This window comes from Microcebus murinus, chromosome 1 (assembly GCF_040939455.1).
Source record: "Microcebus murinus isolate Inina chromosome 1, M.murinus_Inina_mat1.0, whole genome shotgun sequence".
Classification (NCBI taxonomy): domain Eukaryota; kingdom Metazoa; phylum Chordata; class Mammalia; order Primates; family Cheirogaleidae; genus Microcebus; species Microcebus murinus.
In genome coordinates, this window is record NC_134104.1 from 56,254,764 (window position 1) to 56,278,409 (window position 23,646).

At 38.0% G+C, this 23,646-nt stretch overlaps 1 protein-coding gene across 1 annotated transcript; it reads right to left on the reverse strand.

The window, feature by feature from the left end:
* Positions 1-2,013: 2,013 nt before the first annotated feature.
* On the reverse strand, positions 2,014-10,812 carry LOC105883911 (cell surface glycoprotein CD200 receptor 2). The gene is made up of 4 exons (XM_012787487.3): positions 10,378-10,812; positions 10,005-10,256; positions 5,658-5,781; positions 2,014-2,256 (listed from the first exon to the last, which is right to left on the reverse strand). Exons 1-4 carry the CDS (start codon positions 10,754-10,756, stop codon positions 2,244-2,246), a joined length of 768 nt encoding a protein of 255 aa, XP_012642941.3. The 5' UTR covers positions 10,757-10,812; the 3' UTR covers positions 2,014-2,243.
* Positions 10,813-23,646: the final 12,834 nt, after the last annotated feature.

Below are 23,646 nucleotides of genomic sequence, written 5' to 3' on the forward strand. Positions count from 1 at the left end.
GTCCAAGGAAGAGAGGGTCAGCTCTCTTCCTCTGGATGTGCCATGTCCACCTGTGGCCTTACGGGGCCAGACTTCCTCTCAGGCTCAAGCAAAGTAAGCCAACTCGCTTCTAAGTAAAACGGATGGCCACTCAACTCTGAGAATCGCAATTTCCTCTTTTGTAAAATGAGGAAGCTAACCTAATTTATCTGTAGCTTCCTTCCAGAGTTAGAATATCATGCATGCCTCCAAGTGATGATAGTGGAGGAGATATGGCAGAAGATCTAGGAGGAGGAGAAGGCCAGCTACTTTTAGTGGTAGCTATAACCATCTGCTAGCATGAACACAAACAAATGGCTATTTGTTTTTAGAAATTGGATAATCTCAAATTCTCTGGTTTAAGAAGTGAGTATTAATCTTGGTTCAACTAAGATAGCCTCACATTTCCCCTTTCTCTGAAATGATACTATTAATATCCACTCTATCTTATTTAGTAAACAAAGTGTTTTTATTAAAATTAAGTGAAACTACAGTACACTTCAAGTTTGAGGACTGAAAAGAGTTTTTTCTCCTTAATTTTGAGTTAAACCATTTTCTCCTTCTTCTGTAATTGTTGCAAAACCACCATCTAAGAAGACCTAAAAAATTAGTAAATGGACAGGCAGTTGTATGAAAAATTAAAGAAAAAGAAATGCAGGATTACTTTGGCTTAGATTAGTAGATCTTAGCAGATCTTAGTTTGCTTCAAAATGTTAAGAGTTAAGTTGAAGCACCATCTAGTGGCTTTCAATTGTGTTTTGCTAAAAGTTGCTCCCAATTTCCCTCAATTTAGAACCACAATTAAGTTGTTGCGCATGTATACAGCTGACCCTGGAACAGCATGGGTTTGAATGCACAGACCCACCTCTACACAGATTTTCTTCTGTCTCTGCCACCCCTGAGACAGCAAGGCCAACCCCTCCTCTTCCTACTCTTCCTCAGCCTACTCAACACGAAGATAAGTATGAAGACCTTTATGATGATTCACTTCCACTTAATGAACAGTAAACATATCTTCTCCTCCCTATGATTTTCTTACCATTTTCTTTACTCTAGCTTAATTTATTGAAAGAATACACTACGTTACACATAACACACAAAATATGTGTTAATTGAATGCCTATGTCATAAGTAAGGATTTTAGTCAACAGTAGGCTATTAGTATTTAAGTTTTGGGGAAGTCAAAAGTTATGTGCAGATTTCTGACTGCGTGTGGTGAGGTCAGTGCTTCTAACTCCTACATTGTTCAAGGATCAACTGTATATGTACACATATGTGTATACAGAAAAAAAATGGGGGGTGTTTTTTTTCCATCTTTGCATAGGGGTAGGAGGTAGCTGTACCTTTTTACTCTTTAATCTAACATCACCCAAAAAATTATGGCAATAAGAATGGGATAGAGAAGTAGCATGAATTCACATAAATCTCTTCTAGAAATAATAGAGTCCATTCAGTGGGGGAAAAAATTAATGCAGTAAAGTCCCATAGATTTCAGTTCCTCTGTTTCTCCTGCTCATATCCTCTCTAAGAGTCCACAACAGTATGTTTATCTTCCCAATCCTGTAATGCAGACGTGTGCTCACGTTTCTAGGGACCAACACACTGTTGGATAATTTTTGAGCACCTCCAGATTCCAAAGCCCTTTCCCACCTCAAGCCTACAGTATCCCTTGTGTTTATATAACCAACAATTCTCCTGGCATTTTCAGAGATGGATCTCATACCTGGGGTTCCTATCTTCTGAAATTATGTCCATTTCATTACTTCTACAGGAGGAATGAAAATATACCATAACAAGACGTGACTAGGACAACTGTTTTATTGTCTCTAAGGAAAGAACAAAAATAGGCCATGAAAATGCGCAAGTAGAACATAACTTGCTGTTGCAAGATTGGCGGCAAACCTTCAAATTAACAAACTAGGTATTCGTATCAATTAGGATTGAGTTCAGCTGTATGTACAATAAAATCCTCAAACTAATGGTGGCATGGATAAAATAGTTTATTCTGTCTCACACAAAAGAAGTCAATGGGTAAGTAGGTGGTCAAGAGCTTGGAGGGCAACTCCAAGGTCATCAGGCCCAGGGTCCTTCCATCCATGTTTTCTTTCATCTTAGTGAGTGGCTTCCATCCTCAATGTTCAAGCCGGCTACTGGCCCTCCAGTCACCTCACTGTTGCAGTCCATGAGATAAGAAAGAAACTCAAAAGAGTATCCTTTCTTTCTCTTTAAAGAGTTTCCCTGAAAATATCAATAAGGTTTATGCTTGTATCTCATTTGCCAAAACTTAAGTAGGTGGTCATACACAACTGTAAGGCAAAGTGAGAAATACCTTTGAGCTGAGAATATTCCCCAAATAAATAAAATTGGAGTCATGTTATTAAGCAATGTATCAGTTACCTAAGACTTCAATAACGTTGTGCAACAAACAACCACAAAACTGAGACAGGGAATTAATTACCTAAGGCTACAATATTGTTGTGTAATAAACAACCACAAAATTGAGACAGGGAACTGGCAGGTACTGCTTTAGGCATTGCCTTGGCCATTGCTTTGGGCTTTGCTGCAGCATTGCCTGGGTCAGCAAGTCTCAAAACAAAGTTTCAAACTACCCTGAATAAAACAGGATGGAAGCAGGGCAAGTTTCAACCCGTTGGAACCAAGATAATGGAGGACAAGAGGGTGTCATCCCGATCCCAGGAAACACCACCCCTCCATGAACATTTCTCCTCTTATTTAGCTATAATTAAGCCTTTTCTTAGGCAATGGGAGCCAGAGGGCCAGTCCTCTTCTGCAGGGACAACTAGCCTCTGCTCTGTCTGTGGAGTAGACTTTCTGTAGTTTCTGAATAAATCCTGCTTTAGCTTTATACTGCTGGCTGGCTCCTGAATGTTTTCTTGCCTGAAGCCAAGGACCCACTTTGACTTCAAGTGGCTCCCAGCATCAGGAGTCACTTTCCTGTGTCAAAACCTCTGTGGCAACAGTTGTTCATATGTCTGGGATCAACCAGGGGTCAGGTCTGCTGATCTTGACTGCGCGTCCTCATGTGTTCAGGGGGTGGCTGACTATTGGATCATCCAGGCTGGGCTCAATGGGGAGGCGGGGTCGGACTGAGGTCACTCAGCTCTGCTCTGTGTGGTTCTCATCCTCCACCTGGCTGGGCCAGGCTTGTCCTCGTGGAGTAACAAGCAGAAATATGCAGGATCTCTGGGGCCTGTGCTCACAGCTGGCCCACTATCACTTCTGCCTCATTTTATTGACCAAAGCAAATTATGTGGGGTGGATACATATGTACCCACTGTATGAAAAGAACTCTGAAGCCAACTGAAAAATTACATGGTTGGGAAATATTCAGAGTTATGAATATAATCATCTGCTATAAGAAGAAAGGGAAGGGCCGGGCGCGGTGGCTCACGCCTATAATCCTAGCACTCTGGGAGGCCGAGGCGGGCGGATTGCTCAAGGTCAGGAGTTCAAAACCAGCCTAAGCAAGAGCAAGACCCCGTCTCTACTATAAATAGAAAGAAATTAATTGGCCAACTAATATATATATAGAAAAAATTAGCCAGGCATGGTGGCGTATGCCTGTAGTCCCAGCTACCTGGGAGGCTGAGGCAGGAGGATTGCTTGAGCCCAGGAGTTTGAGGTTGCTGTGAGCTAGGCTGACGCCATGGCACTCACTCTAGCCTGGGCAACAAAGCGAGACTCTGTCTCAAAAAAAAAAAAAAAAAGAAGAAGAAGAAGAAAGGGAAGGATGAGCAGTGGGCCAGGCAATTAGTAATTTCTGACACAGTATTTTTTAGTCTGTGTATTACTGAACTTCCCATTCTATGTCCTTTCTTAAACATGAAAGAATTATAACAAAATAGAAAGAGACAAAAGAGCTTATATCTTTTATAAATATGGCATTATTTACTAATTTAATTATATCTTGACTCATGTTCAATTACTGAAAGAGTAAGTATTAATCTTAGTATTTGTCATATTCTTTACTATGAGCAGAGACTGGGTAGATGTGCACCAAACCTGATTCCTTTTCTTCCAAGGCAGTTAGACTACAATTTCCAGTCTTTGTAGAAGTTAGGATAGCCATGTAACTGAGTACTACCAAGTGGAATGTGAGCAGAAGTGAATGCTACTCCAGGCCTAGCCCATAAAAACCTCCCACATAAAATCCTCCATTTTCTCTCTTGTTTCCTACTTATCATCTGAACTGGAGATCAACACCCCTCTAGCCCTCTGCTCCTGCCTCACCAACTGCACTGGAGTGTGATATAAGAATTAAGTCGTAGTGGTGTAAATACACTAAAATTTGGGGCCTGTTTGTACCAACAATTAAACTAACATGTGTATATAATATCCTCCAATATTATGCATTCATTTTCTTCCTTAGATTTTTGTTAAAAATAAAAGTAAGTAACAGCCCAAATCACGTGCTACTTAACATAAGAAATGTCTTCTTTTAAATAAAAGGGCTGTTTTTAACTATAGCATTACCATCTGTATCAAGTATAGACAGGGTCTCTGTTCACAGTGGCCATAGACAATACTAGGCTTTTACCAATATTTTACTCTTACCATCATTAATCCATCTCAACCTCTGCATCCTAGAATGTAGACAAGAGAGTCAAGGCATTGGAGCTCGAAGGTAAGGGGAACTTTAGTGTTGTCTCCAATGAACCTGACAGTTCCTTAGTTAGGATCAACTTATAATTTCTGCTAAAATGCAAGTACTACTAAAAATGACTCCTAGCCATGTGCTCAACGATCAGTCCAAACATGCCATTCAACTGCCCCACTAATCTCTAGCAAGCAAGAAAGAGATGAAAGGTCAACCACTGACCAACTTGAAGATGGTGTTTGTGTGGTTCCTGCCATTGCAACTTGATTACTATCTCAAGTGAGCAGAGGAACCAAAGAACCCAAGGTGAGTAGAAAAACTGCCCAGCAGTATTTGCCTTTTGTTGAGCTATCTTCCTCTTTAGTTGGAGAAGTAGCGTTGTTTCACTCTGCAAATAAGAACTAAGGTAAAGGGGAAAGTGGATAAATCACCCTAGCCATTCATGATGCCAGATGCTAAGTTTTGCAATGGTATTAAATTGTGTGCTAAGAGTTTGAAACAGGCCTTGCAAACTATCACATGATTCTCCTGAACTTGAAGGCATCAAAGAGTCACAGGAGCAGTGACGCTAGACCTTGAACTTGAAGTCTGACTGCAAATGTGATGTCTCCTCAAGTCCAAATTGACTTCCAACTCTTTAGATTTTCATTCCCTAGGAATAAAATATAAAATATGTAATTAAGCAGGGGTGAACATAAGCCCTCAGCAAAGAAATTTGGAAGTAAACACTTGAGAAGTCCCAGCAGCTTCCTTTTCCCCACTGAATTATCAAGGTGTGAGTTAGGCCAGGTGTCTCCTCGATCAAAACTGCAATGGAGCAGAAGTTCTTGCCGCAGTGCTATGGGGCCCTCTGCCTGGGCTCTCCGTTGCTGACAAAGCCTTTGTTATAGAAGGGGCTGAGGGAAAATCACAACATACCAAAATAGGTGTAAAGCTTCTCTCCGTACATTATAAACTCAAAGTCTTAACAATAATGTTTTCTTTCAAATGAGTCTTATACTTTCCGGTCTCTAGTTCCTACCTGCAATCATTTATCTCCCAGAAGAAAACAAATCCCACGACGACCAGAATTACCACAAAAAGAGAGAGTTTCGCATAGAGAATAATTAGTAAGGACAATGCTGGAGATCTGGAGGTTGTGAGACCTTTAAATAAAAGCAGAAATAACAAAAATCATTTTAGAGATTCTTGTAATTAACAAATTAGAGTCAATAGTTTAAAAGCACATTTTTAACTATTCCTGAAAGTTCACAGACTGTCATAATCATAAAACCTTCTAAATTATAATTTGAAGGTTAGTAATGTATCGTTCTTTCATAACAGAGTTTAGAAACCACTTCTGTGTTTTGTACATGGTAGGTTTTCAAGAAATATTTTCTGAACGAATAAATGCACAGCAAGCATTGCTAATACTTCCCAATTTTATAAGAAAAATTGATTTTTTGACTTCCATGAAAATATTAGTTTTTTTGAAGGACATTATTTTTTTAATATTTTGGGCATGATCTGATAACACTTTCTGCACAGTGAAGTGATTTTGTCACTGAGCCGATGTAACCCCTTAGCAAAGTGTTTTATGTGTCTTCCTATTTTCATTCTGTTTATCTGTGAAATAGCCCTGAGAATTGTTGAAAAGATAAATTAAATTAATTAGGTGCATCATTCTGAAGTCTTTTCTCCTATGAAAACAGCAGCCTAAAGAGCACGTGAACTCTAAATACAAGTCTAACTCTTGGCTCCAAGAGGTCATTTCAACCCATTAAATAACCAAGTCAAAGACTAAACTAGAAGAATGTCAGACAATCTCCTGGGCACTGTGAGGGAATAAGAAGATAACATGATTAGAGTCCTCGAAAAGCTCACAATCCAACTGGAGAAGTCAGACCCACACAAATGAAAAGATAACTTACAAGAGAGCAAACAGTTCTAAGTAAACATTACAGGTTATAAATCATCTTAAGGAATAAGAAAGGTTAATCAACTCCAACTGTGAGATCAGGGAGATGTGGGATTTGAACTGAGCCTTGCTGGTCTGTAAGATTAAATAGATTAAAAGAAAAAGGAAGGGCTTTTCAAAGTAAAGGAACAACTTGAGAAAAGATTTGAAGATGGGTTAACCTAAGTCATATTTGGAGCATAGGAGCTGAGAGCCCCTAGAGAGATTCAGAATGGGGCTGATCACCAGGAAGACCAAGGTGTGATTAGAGAGTTGGGACTTTCAGCCTACACATTACCCACCTTCTCTATGAACCTCTTGGGAGGGAAGGGGGCTGGAGATTGAGCTAATCACCAAGATCCAGTGACTTAATCAATCGTGCCTATGCAATGGAGCCTCCATAAAAACCCTAAATGACAGAGTTGGGTGAGTTATGGGGTTGGGAGACCTTCTGAGCTGGTGAACACATCAAGGAGCTAGGAGGGTGGCACTCCTGGAGATAGCATGGAAGCTCCTTCCTCCATACCTTATGCATCTCTTCGACTTGGCTGTTCCTGAGTTCTATCCTTTGTAACAAACCAGTAGTACTAAAGTGCCTTCCTGAGTTCTGTGAACCATTCTAGGAAATTTTTGAACATGACAAGGGGACTGTGTGAATTTACAGCCAGTTGGTTAGAAGTATACGTGGTGACCTGGGATTTGTGACTGGTGTCTGAAATGGGGGAGGTCTTGTGGGACAGAGCCTGTGCTAACCCCAGGTAGTTAATGTCAGAATTAAATTGAATTGTAGGACACCCAGTTGGTGTCTGGAGAGTTGGAGAATGGGTTGGTGTGGGGAAAATAACCCCACACATATTTGGTGTCAGCAGTGTCATGAGAGAAAACAATGGAGAGCATTCAATTACACGCTGTGGAAGTACTCTGACAGAGGCCTGCATGAAGCATTTTGTGAGCACACAGGCAGAACAGCTAACCAAACTTCAGGGCAAGGGAAAATCATCCCAGAGGACCAATGTCACACTAAGTTTTTTTGTTTGTTTGTGTGTTTTGTGTTTTTTTTAGATATCACTTCTTGATTTATTGATAGTCATAATTCTGATATACATATAACTTTTGTGCCCTGCTTTTTTCCCACCTAAGATTTTTTTTAATTTCGGCATATTATGAGGGTACAAATTTTAAGGTTGCATATAATGCCCTTGCTCCCCTCCCTCCACAAGCACACTAAGTTTTAAAACTTCAGCTGGGCACAATGGTGCACACCTGTAGTCCCAGCTACTCAAGAGGCTGAGACAGGAGGATCCTTTGAGCCCAGGAGTTTGAGTCTAGCCTGAGCAACATAGCAAGAACACCATCTCTATAAATAAATCAATAAATATCTTTTAAATAGTCAATAAGAATTGATCAAATACAGCAAAAGAAAGTACAATGAAAGAAATGTATTGTGGGGAGGTAGAAATCACATGTAAAAACATTTGAAGAACCCAAAGAGGCCCACATGCATGGGGTGCAGGCTGGAAAACAGTGAGACACAAGTCCTAGTGATAAATATTATGTGATCAACTAAGGTAGTGGGAGGAAAAAGAAAGACCCAGATTAAAGAAAGGCTTTTAAGGCCAATTCGACAAAACATAGTGACTGGTTTTGAATATGAGGAATAAGAAAGAGAAATGTCGTAGGATATTTCTAAGTTTCTGTCTGGCTTGAGTCATTTATCAAGATATAAAATATAACTGTAGAACTCATGAATGGGTAAAGAAGGAGAACTCCGTTACAGATATATGTAAGTTCAGTTGCCCTTGGTGCATGTAGGTGAAGCTGTCAAGTTGAAAGTTGGTTTTGATCATTATGTAGCCAAAGAAAAAAAATCTGGGCAAAAATACAGATTTGACAGTAAAGACTTAGGCAGTGGTTTAAGCTGTAGGTATACATGAAATTACTCGAGGAAGAGAGGTAAAGGAAAAAGAACAAAGACAAAACCCAAAGAAATGCCTTCATTTGTGGTATGACAAAATAAAAGGAATCTATTTAAGAAAACTAAAAAGTTGACTGAAAGTCAAGAAGAGAACCAAGTGAAAATAAGAGGAAAACACAAGGCAAGCGAGAGAAACCATATCAAATGTTATAAACAAGCTAATTTATTAAATATTAAAAAGGATTAAATATTATTTTAAAGTATCCACTATTAAGTATTATTAAATATTGCATATTTTAAAATAATAATTATAAAAATATTACACATAATCTAATAAAGCTAACAAAGAATAAAAAATTTTATTTGACATATAAATCTGGGAGCTCTCTAGGCCTTTTGTCAGCATTTTCTGTGCAGGGATATGCAAATGGGTTAAAGAATAAATGTCAGGTGACAAGAAGAAATAGTAAGTATAGATTCCTCTTTAGAAAACATCTTGGATATGAGTAGAAGGCAAGAGCTAAGAGTTTGAGGAAGTTATAACATCTAGTTTTTAAACATGGGTGAAAAATAGTCATGTTTATACTAGTAGCTTTAGGGAAATCATTTAAGGAACAGAAAATACTAAACAAAGGAGGGAGGACAATTAATGAAGTAAAGATTTTAAGGATACAGAAGAGAAAAAAGACTTAGAGTATAGGTTGAATATTCTATAGAAGGAAGAGTCAGGTAATACTGGCAATAATTCCATAGGTCTAGAGATAAGAAGTAGAAAGTAAGAATTTAGACTTGATGGTAGGTTAGTCAGGAAAAACAAAGAATACATGTGAAAGTATTGACACGTGCTACAACATGTGATGGCTACGATAAGAAATAGAAAATCAGGAAGGGAATAAATGTCAATTTTGGCTATCTAGTGAATGAGTACTGTTAAAACTATACAAAAGTATTGATATTTTATAAAGATAATAATGTCAAAGTAAGAGCCTACAGATCACTAAGTTAGCAAAACAGATTTTTATGGCTGCCTCATTAAAAGGTAGAGAAGTATCAGTAAGCAATTATTAAATAAATTTCTCCTATTTGGTAAAGGAGTAAAAATTATTTCTCTAGCATACCAATGCATTTCTCAGTTTTAGATAATATTTTCAAATTAGAAGCTGAAATTGTCTTACCCTGTGTTTGGTTATTCATAATCTTCTACGAAAGAAAATTTGAACATCAAGTTTGCTCTTCTAAAAGAAACAAGCACTAACCTGGATTCAGCTCTATGAACAGACTCCTGTTGCCAGTCAGATGGGAGACAGAGCAGGTCACAGTGGTCACACCGGGGCCCTTTTTACAACAAATTGCTGTATTTTTCTTTTAAACATATCTCTTTATTGTGGGGTAAAGGGAGATAAAGTGGAGGCTAGAGAAAGCATCCTTGAACAAAATTTCTCTGCACATTCTGTTTTCCTTCTAACTCCTAAGAAAGAATGAAAAAACTCAAAGAAAAAACTAGGAGATTTACTAACCAGGAAGCAGCTCTATGAACAGACTCCTGTTGCCAGTCAGATGGGAGACAGAGCAGGTCACAGTAGTCACATCGGGGCCCTCCCAGTGGCATGTACTCCTGACAGTCACCGTGCCATTGCCCCAGCGTTCTTGCTCCGTGACACAAGCACCCCCCTCTGGGGTCCAGGAGATGTGTGCAGCTGGCTTCCCCGCTACTGCCCTGCACACCGCAGCTCTATTCCTGCTGAGAAACAGGCTCGCTTCCGGGGGAACTGCAGAGATGCAAGGGAAACATGCTTCAGTCTTCACATAAGGGATATGGAATTTATGGAGACATTATTTTCAGTCACAAATCTGGTAACGTGAAATAACACAGCATATGACGTTCCTTACCCAACACTTGGAGGTGATACTCGTGATTGAAATTCCCATCAGCTGTCACCGTCACACACCTGTAATTCCCATCATGAGTGATGGCCACTGGAGCAATGTGAAGGTCAGGATTCTGACTGGGGATGGAGGCCCAGGTTATTCTGTCATCAGTACAGTTGGTATCCTGGATCTCATTTGTGTCGCTCCTGTAGGCTTTTGTGCAGGAAGGCTTGTCCCTGAGGATTATTTCCCATCTTGTTAGCACGGCTCTTGTCAATGTACGAGGGCAGTGGAGCACAGCGCTGGTGTCTATCACTGCAGACAGTGAAGTGTTAACTGGACACACACACACACACACAAAAGGAGAACGATAAAAGAAAACCTTGATAAAGAACTCCATGTGTTAAATTTATTCCCAGCATATTACATGAAGTTGTACTAGATACTAACTTTGCTGGTGACCATATCCCAGGATACAACACTTACATAAGAAATTAACATTTACAAAATTTAATGTACTGAACCCAGTCCAAAGATTAATGGTTTAATGGATTCTCCTGCATTTCTGCATTATTAAGAAAATAAAATGTGTTATAAGGTTTTTTGAAATTATTTCAGGAGTCTTAATGTCTAGAAACAGACAAGAAAACAGAACTCTAAATTAAATAACAAAAGCAATGTTCTAAATCTAATCTTTTGGTGGTAGAGATTATTAGATTTTTCATATAATTCATATACCTCAGAAAAGAAAATGATATGATTAGCAATGTAGTTGTCTTTTTCCAAGAGTTTCGATGAGAAAAAAATCAGTAATATTGAAACTAAATGCCTCTCTATCACTAAACAGTGTCATTTCAGACAAACGTAAATGTGGAAAGTACATGGTTTTTTTCATTAAAAGTAAACAATATGGCATTCAGGTTGAGTTAGCCGAACATTTTAAGTTTATTTTTTATTTAGAGAAAAACAAAGTCTGTGGGATCAACAAATCTTGAAATACTCTATAATTTCACCCCGTAAGCCATCACACAAAAATGAAAATCGATGATGTCCAGTGATAAGAGATGCTTAGAAATATTTATTTCTGGTAAAATATAAAAAGTAGTGTGGTACATAAACTTTAAAAAACAAAGAAAACAGAAGCAAAAAAGAAGAAAAGAAAAATTCCCTTTAGAACTTTTCCATAAAAAGGATTTTATTGCAAATATGTGATATTATCAAATGTAGTCTTTGGGTGAGTTTCCTTTCCTTCCTATTAAGTCACACACAGCATCCCCAGATAGTTTAGTGGTGAACTTTGCTCATGGATTTTATTTCTGTATATCCAATCTAATTATCAGGATTAAATATAGAAGGTGACCTCTTTTGTCCATCTGTTAAAGTAAAAATTAACCCTGTATCCTATAAGCATCTTCTGACACAAAAACCTCACCATTTCCATAACTGACACAATGTGTCCCTGACTGGCTAGCAGGCATCTACTGAGAGGTGATTAGTATACGGACCAAGGAATCTGTCACAACTCGAGTCTGCAACAGAGGTGAGTGTCAGTGATGGCATTACATGTGCAGAACCAGCTATGGGGGGACAAACTTTTATGTGGATGAAACATATTTTTGCTGAACTATGTATTTTGTATCTCACCTCTTCTGTGTTGGTTTCACCTGTCTCTGCTGTAGTACTCAAGCCCTTGCATTTCATGGTCAAATAATGATCACATAAATAGACGAAGAATGAGGTGGGACCTTAATGTAGATCTAAGAGGCAGTTAAATCCATGCTCTTCTTACCACTCCAGTTTGCAAAGGCTCAGGGACAAGCAAGAACATGGTTTATTTAAAGAACAACTAGAGGTTGGGTCATTCAGGTCCCGCATCCCAAAGCACTCGGATCACCACATTCAGATCACCTGGCCCCCAGCAAGGACATCAGCTAATGTTTCTAACAAGAGTCAATTCTCCATCCCCTCAGTGCCAGCCACTACATTAGGAAGCATGTTACCTTCTGGGAGAGGCATTGAATAGGTCTGTGTCATCTGCTTTCCATCCATACATAAACTACTTGAAGCTAGAAAATATATTGAGAAGAGTAATGGAACCAATTGTATGTACTCAAATAGAATGGGAGCCATTGTATCTCCACAAAGTCTTATTCAACAACATAGTTAACCATACTAAAATTATATAAAAATTATTATAAAACAGAAATGACAGCTTATACCATCGTTAGGAGAAAAACATGTTAACATCTTGAAAATTATGCTTGCAAGTTGTTAATCAGTGATTTTTTCGTTCATTAGACACCTTATTTTGTCAACTATTTTGTACAAGGTGATCATGCCACCACTCCTCCCTCTTCCCCAGCCAGGAAGCTTGGTCCAATGTGAACATTTCATATGAGCTGATTTGATTATACTTCTTTCTCCAGATGCTGGAGAGAGCATAAATGAAATATCTCTGCACACTTCTTTCCTTCTTAAGCTAACTCCTCTGAAACAAGGGAAGAATCAAACACAAAACTAGAAGAATTACTAATCAAGAAGCAGCTCTATGCACAGACACAAGTTGCCAGTCAAATGGGAGACGGAGCAGGTCACAGAAGCTACATCAGGGCCCTCCCAGAGGTATGTACTCTGGACAGTCACTGTGCCATGTTCTTGCTCAGTGACAAGATCATCGCCTTCTGGGGTCCAGGAGATCTGTGCAGCTGGCTTCCCTGCTACTGTCTTGCATACTACAGTTCTATTCCTGCTTAGAATCAAGGTCGCTTCAGGGGAACTACAGTGATATAGGGGTAAAAGTGCTTCAGTCTTAATATAAGGAATATGGAATTTGAAGAGATATTTCAGTCACAAATCTAGTGGTGTGAAATATCACAGCATATAACGTTGCTTACCTAACACTTGGAGGTGATACCTGTGATGGTAATTCCTATCAGGTGTCACCATTATACCCTGTAATGCCCATCATGAGTGATGGCCACTGGATCAATTTGAAGGTGAAGATTCTGGTCAGGCCCGGAGGGCCAGGTTATTCCCTTATTAGTGCAATTTATTTTCCTGGTTTGGTTTGTATTACTCCTGCAGGCTTTTTTTGCTAAGGCTTGTCTTTGAGTATTATTTCCCATGTTGTTACCCCCACACTTGTCAATGGAATAGGAGGGCAGCAGAGCACAACTTTGGTATCCATCACTACAGATGAAGTGTTAACTGGACACACACATGCAAAAGGAAAATGATAAAAATTTCTACACGTCAATCCTACCAGTGGATCTTGTTTAAAGCCACATAAAACCGTTCTTTCTTTTAGTGAACATTTTACCCACACTGGATGTAAAAACATAGTTGAAGATACTTCAGCTTGCAATTAGCACAACTGATACAAATACTTTTCTGCAAGATAACAATCATGCTTTACTATGCAACAAAATTATATTCTGTGTATTTCTAAGTTTATCATATAGAATATTAAAAAGATGGTGAATTTAAGGGTTGAGATTTAATAAAATTGATATTTTTTATTGACTTATCAAGGACATTCTTCAGTGAAACCAGGAGTGTGTGTATGAGTGTCTGTGTATGTGTCTGAGAGAGTGATGGGGACAAAGAAATACCCAAGATCTTCTGAGAGCTGTTTGAATACTGATATGAATTGATCCTGATACCCAAGGACATGAAGCACATCATGGGCCCCTTGTCAGAGTGGCAGCATATCAGAGGCAGGTGATAAAAGAAATCCTGGGTCTGGTTCATGTCACAGTGGAATTTCCAAGTCCATAGATCAATCCATTGGTGATTTTCTCAGTTGCTAAATGTTTAATTGGAATGGACATACTTAGCAACTGGCAGACCTTCTTGTTGGTTCCCTGATCTGTAAGGTAAGAGCTATTATAATAGGAAAGACCAAGGGAAACCTCCCACTTTGGCTGAGATGTGAATAAATGCTAACATTGCAGACCTAAGGATTGGTCTCCACTCAGAGACTTAAAGGCTATTAAAATATTGTCCCCATCATATCCCCACTTTATTTACTAGTTTGACCACTCCCAAACACTGGATGGTGAACTACAATGGACTAAGGTAAATTACTCAAGTATTATCCCCAACTTCAGCTGTTTTGCCAGATAAGCTATCTTATCTGGAAAAATACTGCCAGTAGGCACAGTTTTGAATACATCTGGTAACTCTACTTTTGTGTGGGGGGAAAAAAGTGATCAAGTAATAAAATAGATAAACTCATGAGCAGTGGCAAATGCTTGAAATATTTGGTCAGAAGACTTGGAAGAATCAAGATTAGAAGGTAAAGGACAAGAAGGTATGGGGCAGAGGCATGTGGGTGCTAGCTTGATAGAGCATTTGAATGGCCTCTCGAAGGCACAATTGAGATTTGGAAATGGTATCCTATTATATCCTCTGAGGATGGTGCTGCATTCTCAGTAGAATTTCTTGGATCTGAGAGACAAGGAGTAGAAGCTCATTGATTTTGTAACCTGAGAATTTGCTGAATTTATTTATCAATTCCAGTAGTCTCTTGTTGGAATCTTTGGGGCTTTCTAGATATAAGATCATTTCATCAGCAAAGAGTGATAGTTTGACCTCTTCTGCCCCATTTGGATACCTTGCATTTCCTTCTCTTGTCCTTGCTCTGGCTAGGACTTACATCACTATGCTGAATAGAAGTGGTGGAGGGCAACCTTGTCTGGTTCCAATTCTAAGCAGGAATGCTTTCAATTTTTCCCCCTTCAGTATCATGTTGGTTGTGGGTGTGCCCTATATGGCTTTTATCTTTGAGGTAAGTCCCATATATGTCTATTTTGTTTAACGTTCTTATCATAAAAGGGTGCTGAATTTTGTTGAATGCTTCTTATGCATCTATTGAGAGGATCATATAGTCTTTGTTTTTACTTCATAAAGAGGTAAAAGACCTCTACAGGGAGAACCATGAAACAGTGAGGAAGGAAATAGCAAAGGATATAAACAGATGGAAAACCATACCATGCTCAGGGATCAGCCAAATCAACATTGTTAAAATGTCTATACTAGCCAGAGTGATTTCTACAGATTCAATGCAAGCCCTATTAAAATACCAACATCATTTTTTGCAGATCTATAAAAATAATTCTATGTTTCATATGGAATCAGAGAAAACACTGTATAGCTAAAGCAACTTTAAGCAAAAAAGAAAAAATTGGGAGGCATCAATTTAACAGACTTCAAGCTATAGTACAAGGCTATAACAACCAAAACAGCATGGTAATTCACAAGAACAGAGATGTAGACCAATAGAACAGGACTGAAAACCCAGAAATAAAAACAATCTGATATTTGACAAAGCACATAAAAACATACACTGGGGAAAACAATATCTATGCAAAGCAATGACTTAGAGTAATTATTTATCATCTAGATAGTCTTACATTTCCTGATACTCATATTTTAAGCAGATTCTACCACAAATTTCTTGCCTCTATTTTAAATTTAAAATGCCCAAATAGAAATGTAGAGTTTCCTTCTTATCCTCAGTGTTAAAAATATCAGCAGTAGAGAAATTTCACAGGATAAAGAAAATAATTACACATCAATAAACATTAAGATCCAAAAAATAAGACATCAAATGAGACAATGAAAATACAAGCCAAAAAACTGGAGGAAAACACTACATTTTGTCCAGACACAGAAATTTAGTTTCACTCCAATCCCAACCCCCAATATTTTCCCGGACTCAGCTAGTCAGCAAGTCAGTATACCACTGAAATAATCTGAAGGAGTTTTGCTGAATAATGTATACATTTATCACTGCTGCTAGGACAAATAACAACAACAAAATATCTTATGAGTGGATCAAGAATATCTTCATCAAATTGAGATCCTTGTTTGTCAGCTGAAAATATCATAGTATCCAACTTACCAGGTGCCATGACAATGACAGAGATCATTAACCTCAAAGCTGAAATCTTCCCCAAAGTATGCATTTGGAGTCGTTTGCTACTTAAACAAAAATTCCCTGTAACTCAATTAACGAACTCTGAATCTGTCTCTCTTGGTCAGCTTTATTTACCCTTGGTTCAACAGGATTGAATGTAATTTTCCTTCATCATTTTATTTGTCTTTATCTTCATCATTGCCATATATGCTTTTAGCTGATTAGCCACTGACAGGAAATGTCAGTGAGTTTTGATGAGTTGTAAAGCAAAAGGGCCACTTCTTACTATTTATTGGTTTTCCCACAGCACTGAAATAAAAAAATAAATCGTATAGCAATTCATTTGAAACACAGTACTTTCAAAGTATAAGTTGCATATGGGAAAATGCACTAAACTATAGTGTACAGCTTAATTAATTTTTACATATATATGCACACATCTAATCATTTCCAAAACCAAGGTACTGATTTTTTTTTTTTTGAGACAGGGTCTCAGTCTATTGCCTGGGTAAAGTATAGTGGTATCATCACAGCTCGCTGAAACCTCAAACTCCTGGACTCAAGTGATCCTTCTACTTCAGCCTCCTGAGTAGCTGGGACTACAGGTGCACATCATCACACCCAGCTAATTTTTTTCTACGTTTTTGTAGAAGCAGGGTCTTGCTATGTTGCTCAGGCTGGTCTTGAACTACTGAGGTCAAGCTATCCTCCTGCCTTAGCGTTCTAATGTGCTAGGATTACAGCTACCGTACCTGGCCAAAGTATTGATCATTTTTATTATTCAAAGTGTCCTTCATATTTCTTCTCTATCAATATCCTCTCCCTCAGAGATAAACACTACTCAGACTTCTAACATTATTGGCTCATTTTGCCAGTTTTGAACTTCATATAAATGAAATTCTTTGCATAGTTCTTTTTTTTTTTTTTTTTTTTTTTGAGACAGAGTCTCACTGTGTTGCCCGAGCTAGAGTGCCGTGGTATCAACCTAACTCACAGCAACCTCAAACTCCTTGGCTCAAGCAAGCCTTCTGCCTCAGCCTCCCAAGTAGCTGGGACTACAGGCATGCACCACCATGGCCAGCTAATTTTTTCTATATATTTTTAGTTGGCCAATTAATTTATTTCTATTTTTAGTAAAGACAGGGTCTCACTCTTGCTCAGGCTGGTCTCAAACTTCTGACCTTGAGCGATCCACCTGCCTTAGCCTCTCAGAGTGCTAAGATTACAGGTGTGAGCCACTGCGTCCAGCCTGCATAGTTCATTTTTAATGCTGCAGAGTGATTTTTTAATGAATATACTATAATGTATTCATGTATTTTCCTGTGGGTTTGGATTGTTCCAGTTTGGGGATAACATAAAAACACTTCTATGAATAGTTTTGTTTTCCACATAACTTTTATTCTACATATGCATCCATTTTCTTGGATATATGCCTAGGAATGAAATTGACTGGTCATGGGATAGGCATATGTGTAGATTTAACAAATACTTCCTGTCATGGGGTCAATTGTGTCTTTTCTCCTGAAATTCACATGTTGAAATTCTAATCCACAGTGCCTCAGAATGTGCTCTTATTTGGAATTAAGACCATTATAGATGTAGTTAGTTAAGATGAGGCCCTACTGAAGTAGGTTGGGCCCTAATCCAATATGGCCAATGTTCTCATAAAAAGAGGAAAATTAGACACAAACACACACACATGAAGAACACCATGTGGAGATAAAGGCAGAGATCAGGGTAATGCTGCTTCTATAAGCCAAGGAATGCCAAAGATAGCCAGGAAACCACTGGAAGCTAGGACAGCGGCAAAGAACAGATTCTTCTCTCTTGTTATATGACATTTAAATATCCTTTTGATGGCAGGACACAATGCAGACACACTCATATACGTGAAAGGCAGCATTCTTTGTTATTTACAGCTCCAAACAATAGAAGACCATCACGCAGGCCACACAGTGGCTGCACATGGGGACAGAGCAACAGCGAACTGGAGCCGTAGGGAGCAGCTTATGTATGGCAAGCAGGGCAGAGTTCAGTTTCCCAGACTCCCTGGGCATTGGCTACTTTGAATAACTTCACAAGCTTTGGGGGACAGAATGTTTCACATTCCATGAGACTGTTTGTAGCTATCTGGTTACTTGGCCATGGAGCAATTGGGGCAGGTTTATAATAACCTAGAGTGTGAAAGTCCAGATAAGGGAAGTGGTTGGGGTGTGGACTTAAATCAGGTGCTCAAAAGAAGGAACGAGCTAGCCTCTAGTCAGGGCCTCAAAACTGACTCTAAAAAGCATTTTTTAAAATTGAAAACTATATTAAAATAGATGTATTGATCCTCACATCAGTGTTAAGCTTGATTATTTGGATTATTTGGGTGGTCCAAATCGTAGAGGAGACTTTTAGCAAGTTGTGCATACATTGCCCTGAAAAATGTAGAAAACATTTTATTATAAGAGTAAAAAGGAGAAATACAAGTAGGAATACAAGAAGTCCTTGTAGGCCAACCCAACAATAGCCAAGTTCCCTATTGCATGAATTAGTCAAGAAAACAGATCTGCAATTTCCAGGATCTCTAACAATATATTCATTGAGTTAAAGTATGTTCAAAGCATTAGTTATATTTTTTTGTGTGTATGACAATAATATCTTGGTGCATTCCAGGGTTCAAAGTGGCAGGTTCAACAGTTACATTGTTAGAAATTATATTTAATCAATAAAACAACAACCACCACCATATTACACAGTCCTCAGAATGAACCAACTCGGCTAACACCTTGATCTTGGACTTCTAGCCTCCAGAACAGGAAAAAAATAAATATCCATTGTTTAAGCCATTTAGTTTGGTGTTACTGCATTAAGGCAGCCCTAGCAAACTAATATACTTCCAAACTAGGAGTACTATTTGTCATTCTCATCAGTTGCAAAAGGCAGGTTGCACCACATCCTCACCACATTTCCCATTTCAATTCTCCACATGTCACATCTCGGTTCAGATTAGCCTATTTAAGGGGTCAACAGCCCTTGTGGCTAGTGGCTAACACATTGGTCATCACCATTCTAGAGCATAGTTTTATCATATGGTCATCACGATGCTCGAAAAGTTTTCAATAATATATTTTTTCAAATCAAAAATTGTTTAATTCTTTCTCAGCCCTTGAGAATGTTGTCAAAAATTATTCTGAACTATTTTTTCATCATATAATTCTAAATGATAGAGATACAATGCAGCCATCAAAATAAACATAAATTTTTAATTCTGCTGAATTATTCACCCAGATTTTACAATAGAACTTAAATGAGCTGCTACATAATTTTGGTAACAACATAGAAAAAAGATGACAATTTTATTCTCTGTCATTTGTTAGTTTCTTTTCTCTCTCAAACATAACAAGTAACTAAAGTGCATGTATCAATCACAGAAAAAGCATTTGACAAAATTCAACATCGATTGTCTTATTCTGCTCAAGCTGCCATAAAATACCACAGACCCGGTGGCTTAAACAACAGAAATTTATTTCTCACTGTTCTAGAAGCTAGAAGTCTGAGACCAAGGTGCCAGCAGGATTGGTTCCTGGTGAAGCTTCCCTTCCTGGCTTGCGGATGGACCTTCCTCTGTATGGAGAGTGTGCAGAGAGGAGGATCTCAAATGCCTCTTCCTTTTCCTATAAGGACGCCAGTCCTGTGGGATTAGAACCTCACCCTTCTGACCTCAATTAACCTTAATTATCTCCTTAAAAGCTCTATCTTCCAAAATGGTCAGGCTGAGAATTAGACCTACAACATATGAATTTTGAAGGGACACAAATCTGTCCATAATACCAATTCATGATGAAAACTCTCGGAAGTAGGAATAAAGAGGGAACTTCCCCAAACTGATAAAGAGAATCTGTAAAAAACTGTAGCTAACATTGTATTTAATGGTGAAAAACTGAATATTTTCCCCTAAGGTAGTGAACAAAGCAAGGATGTCAGCTCTCACAACTCTTATTCAACATAGTGTTGAAAGTCGTAGCTGGTGCAATAAGGCAAGAAAGAGAAATAAAGACATACCAGTGGGAATAAAAAAATAAAATTGTCCCTATTTGCAGATGACATGATGGAAATGTTTGGCATATTAACTGTACCAATGTCAGTATCTTGGTTGTGTTTGTACTATAGTTTTGAAAGATGTTAGCACTGAAGGAAACTGAGTAGAGGGCACACAGGATCTCTCTATGTTGTTACAACTACCTATGTCTCTACAACCATTCCAAAATCAAAAGTTTATTTTGAAAATTTTTTTAAAATTCCATTCCACATAATTTTTAAGTGTTCTAAAGAGTTCCCCCCCTAGAAGTGACAAGTAACTAAGGTATATTTTTTGCTGCAATAAATACACATACACATAACATAAACTTTACCATTTTAACCATTTTAAGGTGTGCAATTGATCGACATTTAGTACATTCACAATGTTGTGCAACCATCAACATTATAAAATTCTAGAAAATTTTCATCACACTGAAAAGAAATCCTGTGCCTATTAAACAGTCACCCCCCGCCCCCCGCCCCCACTTTCTGCCACCTCAATCTCTGGCAAACACAAATTTTCTTTCTATCTCTATGGATTTGCCTATTCTGGGTATTTCACATAGATGGAATCATAGAATAAGTGGCTGTTAGTATCTGGCTTCTTTCATGTAACATAATTTTTAAAAGATTCAGTCATATTGCATCATGTATCAGTATTTCATGCCTTTTTATGAATAATACTTAACTCTATGGATATGCCACATTTTACTTATACATTTATCAGCTGATGGATTTGGGGGTTGTTTCCCACTTTGGCTATTGTGAATAATGTTGCTATTTAACACAGACTTATAGTTTTGTCTTATGCATTTGTCTTTTAAATCATATAGGAAAAATTACAAACCAAAAATAAAATAACATTGGCTTTCATATTTACTTACATATCGATCTTTACTGTTGTTTGTTATTTCTTTATATTGCTGTGAGTTACTGTCTAGTGTCCTTTTATTTTAATCTAAAGGATTTCCTTCAACATTTCTTATAGAGAAGCTCTATGGGAATAAACTCCCTCAGCTTTTGTTTATCTGGGAATGCCTTGATGTCTCCTTTTTTGAAGGATAGTTTTGCCAGACATGGAATTATTGTCTTACCATTTTTTTTTCTTTTAGCATTCTAAATATGTCATCCCACTGCCTTCTGGCCTCCATGGCTTCTGATGAGTAATTAATTAGCTGGCAATCTTATTTAGGGTCCCTTGTACACATGATAAATCACTTCTTATTGCTCCTCTCAAGCTTCTCTCTTTCTTTGGCTTTGATATTTTAATTATAATATATCTCAGTGTGGGTCTCTGAGTTGATCCTACTTGGGGTTCATTGAGTTTCTAGGACTCCCACTATGCATAACTGTGTACCTGATGGTGTTGCAGAAGCCTCTTAGGTTCTATTCATTCTACTTCATCTTTTTTCTTTTTGGTTCTCAGACTTGGATAATCTCAATTGACCTATCTTCAAGTTCCCTATTTCTTCCTCCTGACCATTCAAATTTGTTATTGGACCCCTCTAGTAAATTTGCTATTTCAATTATTGTATTTCACAGCTCAAGAATTTCTAACTGGCTCATTTTTTTACTTTTTTATCTCTTTGTGGATATTCTCTATTTTGTAAGGTTGTGTTTTTCTGGTTTTCTTTAGTACTTTGTATATGGCTACATGTGCAAAAGGTCAAAGACGGAGAGGAGAGAAAGAAGCAGCAAAAAATTAATGAAATAATAGTTGAAAACTTCCCAAATTTAATAAAAGTCATTAATCTATACATCCAAGTAGCTCAATGAACCCTAAGTAGGATAAACTTATAGAGATCCACACATACATTATAATCAAACTGTTAAAAGCCAAAAACAGAATCTTAAGAACAACAAGAATGATTCATTGTGTATAAGATTAACAGCCAATTACTCACCAGAAGCCATGAAGGCCAAATATTTTTTGCACACACAAAAAAATTGAGCATATTTAAAATAATACTTGATTTAAAGCCTTTGACTAATAGGAAAATGTCTATATTTTCTTAGAGACAGTTTCTATTTTCTTTTTTTGTCCTGTGCATGGGCCATACTTTCTCATTTCTTTGCATGCCTCATAATTCTTTTAATTATTGAAAACTGAACATTTTGAATATTATATGCATCAACTCTAGAAATTAGATTCTCCCCTCTCCCCAGGGTTTTTTGTTGCTACTTGTTATGATTCATTTTGTTTTTCTAGGGACTACCAAACTAATTTGTAAAGTGTGTTCTTTGTCATGTGTCGCCACTAAAGTCTCTGTTACATTAGCCTATTGATCAGCTGTTGATTTGACAGTTATGTCTTTAAATACCTGTATCCAAAAGAAAACGTCTCCTAGTCTTTGCAGATGGGCTCAGTGTGTGTGTTAGGACATACTTTCAATGCTCAGGTAGTTTACAGCTCTGCCTTAGCCTTCACTTTTTATTTGCACAGAGCCTAAATGTCAGCTACAGGTGGAGAGCCTAGGGTCTTCTCAGATCTTTTCTCTGGGCATGTGATGTGGATGGCCTTTTAAATTTACTCATATACATATATAAGGAGTTTTTCAAAGTCCTTAATACCGCTTGTATCTCTTTGCTCAGCCTCTTCCTTCCCAGACATTTTGGTCTGTCTGCTGCTTGCCCCATCTTTTTTCTATCACCCAGGGCAGCTGCCACCAGTGCATTTGTCTTATGGTGTTTGAGAATTGCCACCTGCCTTGAGAAGTTCCAAAATGGAAGAAACAAAGGCCAGCTCCTGAGCCAATCCCTCAGAGAGTCACTAGACAAGTCAAAACACACAACCACAATTCTTTGAGAACTATATCTGCATGGCCCCCTCTGGCATCAGCAAACCACAGTAGGGGTGTGGGAGACTGTCCCCCATAGCCACTGTCCCGCTGGGGAGTGTCAAAACACTGTATCACTCTCTTGCTGAAGTTTAGCAGCAGTTTCTCTCTTCATTGAGTATTCCCTTGGGGTAGTATGGTTTTTCTTCATATTAGATTTCAGAGTTCAAAAAAAGTTCATTCTGATAATTTTTGCAAGTTTAATCATAGTTTCAGCGGAATAAAAGGGTTTTGGAGTTCCCTACTCCACCATTTTCATTGGTGCCACTGACTATATTTGCTTTTAAATGGTTGTTGAGAATTTCTATGCCAAAGCCCCAATCATTTTTTTGCATTTGTTCTTCTCAAAAGTTAGACTCTTTTATTTGCATTACAGATAACCTAGTTCCTATATGGCAAAATCTGTTTACTTACAAAACCACTTTTCGAGATTTTACAGCCTTTCACCAAATATAGTTTCACAGGCTT

Coding starts and splice junctions, on each gene's coding strand:
- LOC105883911 (XM_012787487.3), bottom strand. CDS start 10,756: ATGGAGTTCTTTATCAAGGTTTTCTTTTATCGTTCTCCTTTTGTGTGT. Junction 10,257..10,377: donor GTATCACCTCCAAGTGTTGG/GTAAGGAACGTC, acceptor GCATCTCTGCAG/TTCCCCCGGAAGCGAGCCTG. Junction 5,782..10,004: donor GTTCATAGAGCTGCTTCCTG/GTTAGTAAATCT, acceptor TTTTATTTAAAG/GTCTCACAACCTCCAGATCT.